Source organism: Sinocyclocheilus grahami, unplaced genomic scaffold, assembly GCF_001515645.1.
Source record: "Sinocyclocheilus grahami isolate Dianchi unplaced genomic scaffold, SAMN03320097.WGS_v1.1 scaffold116.1, whole genome shotgun sequence".
Classification (NCBI taxonomy): Eukaryota; Metazoa; Chordata; class Actinopteri; order Cypriniformes; family Cyprinidae; genus Sinocyclocheilus; species Sinocyclocheilus grahami.
The window spans coordinates 1682889-1687835 of record NW_015505295.1 but is presented as its reverse complement, the minus strand read 5'-3'; the positions used below and the strand labels follow the sequence as shown (position 1 = coordinate 1687835).

The 4947-nt window shown below is 36.7% G+C and overlaps 1 protein-coding gene across 1 annotated transcript in view; it reads left to right on the top strand.

Moving 5' to 3' along the window:
- Positions 1 to 627: 627 nt before the first annotated feature.
- Positions 628 to 4947, top strand: part of LOC107589508 (tuftelin-like) — a 7580-nt gene continuing 3260 nt past the window's right edge. The window contains exons 1-3 of the mRNA XM_016277966.1: positions 628 to 767; positions 854 to 922; positions 1115 to 1204. Coding sequence (XP_016133452.1) covers positions 735 to 767; positions 854 to 922; positions 1115 to 1204 — 192 coding nt within the window. The 5' untranslated portion in view covers positions 628 to 734. The remainder of the gene's footprint in view (positions 768 to 853; positions 923 to 1114; positions 1205 to 4947) is intronic.

Sequence of the window (4947 nt, the reverse complement as noted above, 5' to 3'; positions counted from 1 at the left end):
TTAACCTGGTCAGCAGATAATTAAGTTGACCTGTGGTGTGCTATTACATTCGTGCTGTGTGTTTAACATTTGTGGTATTTCACACACAGCAGTGACCCAGACGGCGATGACACACTAGAATAAGCATTACACTTGGACGCTAATCCCCAAAAAGGTGTTCTTATCTCTTGGATCATAAAATTCATACTAACCTGGTAAAGCCACATACAGCCACTACACCTCCCATACAAGGCTTACCATCTGTTTACACAGACGCTCTCCAGCACGCCTCCACCCTTCACTGGTATCTGGTGTAGCTGGAAGTGGAGTGAATCAGCAGTCTGCGCGAGTGATCTCACTTTTATTCAGTATCTCTTTCTGCTGTCTGTGGTCACATCCCAGAGGATCAAACCCCTTTCTTCTCTTGTTCTCCTGCATGGACTTGACTCGGTTAGATGTAATCACTTCCTCTCGTCTGTACAGAACGGATGTTACTTGATTGTCTGCAGAAACGAGCTTATTTGCAGTAAACCACAGATTAAATACATTAATAAACCTTTGTTTCAATAATTACCGACTACTCAACTAAGTCCTTTAAAGCCTCACCAGACTTTACACAGAGCGACAGTTTACAAATGAATGTTATGACCTCTTTATTTGTTTTACCAGCTATTGTAAGTGAAGTACTAAATCCACAGAGCAGAAGATCAACTGTTGTAGACGACTGCAAAGAGAGAACGCAGAATCGTGCCAAGATGTTGACTGATGAGGTTGCACAGGTGCAAGAGGTCAGTGTTTTTACCGCCCACTCGTTAAACGTGAAAAATATGTGCGATTCGTTTGAGTTTATAATCTGTGTTGTGTTTGTCGTCAGGTGAGATACTGTCTGAAGACTCTGCGAGAGCAAATGGCAGCCAGGCAAAACAATAACAACAATAATAAGGTACTATATTGTCACCTGTTCAGATGAATTTCACAAAATCAGTATACTATATTATACACACTATTAATTTTTTAAGTAGGTATCAGTTATTTCCTCAGTGGCTTGTATTTTTCCTATCAGTTTGGAATGCTTTACATACTACTTCAAATTACGTCTCTGTCTCATTTGTTAATAATCTATCTTGTGCCCTAGATTCCAACTAATGGCTTTAAAGTTGACATACTTGTCAGCAAAGCCAATGGCTCCAATGGACTTGTGAACGGCTCTCACTCTAAACATCCGGTAAACTATTTGTCATACAAAGATTATTCACTTGCACCATTATAAACACACACCTAAATAGCAAGAATGTATAGGCTACTCACAAACACAAACAAACAGAGACACTCCCATAGAAAGAGAGCGAAAGCATTCAGTCCACCCGCTGTATCACCTTTCAGTTGTTTTGGACGGAATTGAATGCCGTATTGTGAGTATTCCTCCATTAAGGGTATTTATCATTCAATCTCAAAAACTTCTGTCTGAAAATGGGAGTCCTGTTCTCTTGTACAGACTCCCAAATAATGACAATAATGGACACAAAGTAGCAGATACAGTTTAGCCTCTTTAATGAAGATGCAATGACATTCATCTGTAAATAATTTGGCCAAAAAACATTACAACAGTTTTGTTTGTTTTTGTTTTCGTGGTAATGTGCTGAGATCTGGGAGCGTACACACTTTAACCTTTTGCTTCTGCCTGTGAAAAGTCACACCCATGACATGATGCCCTTGGGAGCAGCAATTGCCAAACTTGTGGCTGCTCGGTAAACAAGCCGTCATTATGCCTTCAACTTCACACCTACAGTGTCTCCCGTGCACACAAAGTTTGTTTTTACTTATTGAATAATAATAATAATCATTTTAGATTTCTATTAAAGAGATTACTATTCAACTTTTTATTTTTTTATAGTTTTTTTTTTTTAAAACCTCCCACATTTAAACTAGGGATGTGCGCGACGACTAATTTGACTGTCGTTTAAACGCAAGTTTTGTATCCGACTAGTCTAAAAGCAAGAAACCCCCAAAAGATGGTAAAAAAAACAATCTTTGTGCGTGCGTGTATATAATAGCCTACATTTGAAATAGTTCATCTATGAATCACACTGTCAAATCCCTCAATGAATTCCGCTAAAAATAGGTCACAATTATGCCGAACGCTTGCCTCGCATTATCATCATTTAATTTTAAAAAGAAAAGAAAAAGAAGAGCACACACTCAATGTCAGCCAATGCTTATTAAAATCAGCTGGGGAAATTCAGAACAATGGAAAATCAATCAATAGCCTGACAGAATTCTTCATCTTCATATAACGTTTGCCAACATATTAAAACACAAGTCAAAAACAATAGGACATTTTTATCAAGGCATAGCATTAAAACGGCTTTTAAAAACATACTTCATGTAGCCTAGGCTATATCATCTAAAAACAAAATGAACAAAAAGAAAAACAGGACCTGAGGCGATTAACAATTCCTGCACTTGAAAAAACATGCTCTGCAGGAACTGAAGTCGCAGGCAAGCAGAGAAAATGAAAAGCAAGCCAACAGAATTTCAGAAAGCACCTAGACATCCCACACCACCACCGAAGTGGGTCTTCGTTAGAGGAATAGACGGCGTGGACGGGATCGCAGCGGCGGCGGGCTGTAGTGAATGACGTGATTGACATTAGCAGGCTTTGGCTAGTCTCTAAACTAACGCTTACGTGCCTGTATTGAATATGATTACGCATCGCTCCAGTAGAGTTATTGTAAGCCAGTTTGACATTACACAGTTGAGTTTACGCAAATCTTTTCCGTTTCCTTCTAATTCATAATAATCCCACACTTTACTCGTCTTTCGCGTGGTCACTTTTGAGCTCGCCACAACTGACACGAAGAAAACTCATGCGAGGTCTGATGGGCGATACCACTTATTTTGTTTTCAATACGATACCGATATTTTTCAAGGCAGCATCGTCGATATCGATACCGATTCGATACTTCTGAACTAAACTTTTAAATTATGAAATATTAAATTACTAAGAGTAAAATGGGTAATGATAAGCACTTTGTTTAAAACACATTTTAACATTCAATACGCCTTAATTGTAACTTATTAGGTTATATTTTTGTTTACACATGATTCAAATCTATAAATACTACAGTTGGACTATGGTCACTTTAGTAAAACCATGGTTCATTTTCATAAGGGACTGCCAGTGACCGGCTGTTGCGTGCATAAAATGCAACCTTTTTATTCTATTAACATTACAGAATAGAACATGATCAATATTATATTTCAACGTTCAATTTAAATAACTGTAATTGCACAAACTATGTAGGCTACAATTTCAGTTTGTTTATTGTGAAATAATTCTTAATAACCTTCTGTCCTCTGATAAGCATTGTTCAGGGCTGCCGTTCCCAGCTTTAATGCTTTCTTATGATACTTTTGGGAAAAGCAGCCCTGTTTGAATGTACTGTCAGCAGTGAGTGAACGCTCTCTGTGATTGATTAGTTCTGTCTTGCAACATTTGCGTGTTCAGATGAGCAGGAAAATAGTTCTATCCTACACAATCCTAAACTACTCGCCAACAAAGGTTATTCGTCCAATTCAATGCATATTGTACGCATTATATTTTTGTTAAATTAACAAAATCACTGGTAAATAAAACACACCTTAGTATCGATATTTTTTGTTTGAGTATCGATACTTTCGATACTCACGTCAGTATCAATATATCGATACTTTGGATCGATACACCCATCCCTAGTCTAAGGTAGAAATTTAGTTTACGCCCAGATACACTTTAAAAAAGAATGTATTATTTTTCAAATGTTTTAACTTATTTAAAATGTTTTAAATGTAACAATGGTAATTTGATTGTAACATAAAATGATGGTAATTTGAATAATTGTTTTGTTTTTTCTTTTTCTGTCGTGTAATCGACTATTGCTTTCAGTGTCGACTAGTAGGAGCTGCACCGTTTAGTCGACTAGACCCACACATCCCTAAACCACATCATTGTTTTTGCTTCTTTTTAAAATGCTTTTTAATAAATTACATTTTATTTTACCATTGTCCCTGATCCAGATTTGAACACCTTTAAATAATATTACATTCTTTAAATAATTCTAAAAACTGTTCTTAAATGTACCAATTATATAAAGAATATATGAAATACACTGAATAAATATAACCACACAGCACCTCACATTTGCACACAGTATATTTTTCATTTTTTTAAATAACATGTTTATTTTTATCTAGTTCTATGAGCTAGAGTAAGAATACTATATAAACATGTACTATATAACAAATATATTAAAAGAGAATATGTACTACATTATGATGTAGTGTCCAAAATACATATTACCATGCTTTTTTACTGTAATAGCATGGTACATTTTTTAAGGTTAGGAATGCAAAAGAAATATATTCAATATTGGAGCAATTTTAAAAGGGACATAGCACAGACACAGTTTCACCCAATCTCATGTTAATCTTGAGTACCTATAGAGTAAGTACTGCATCCTTCATCTCTCCAAAAAGTCTTTAGTTTGATCATATTTATAAAAGAAAGATACAGCTTTACAATTCTCTCCGGAACCAGCCGAGCTCCTGGAGGCGTGCCGTGGGCGGAGCTAAAGATTGACGAGCACTTAAGCTCCGATTGCCAACAAAACACAGACATTTGATGCAGTTTCACTTACTTTTGTCTGCAGTTCTGAATCATGACCGGGATCTTTTATAGCTGGGACCGCTCCATCTTTCAGTATCAAACGATGTGCAAATACAGCGTCGAACTGGGCCTTGTTTATAAAACAAAACACACTTGTGAAACTCCATTGCTGCCCCAGAAAAACAAACTGCATCCACTGTTTAAATAACGCTGGGTTCTTTAGGAAGTTGAACAAAGTTATCTTTCCCTTACAACCAAAAATGAAATGCCCATATAAGGAGTTCCACCCTCGTTTACGTCATGAAGAGCCACGATCAGAACCC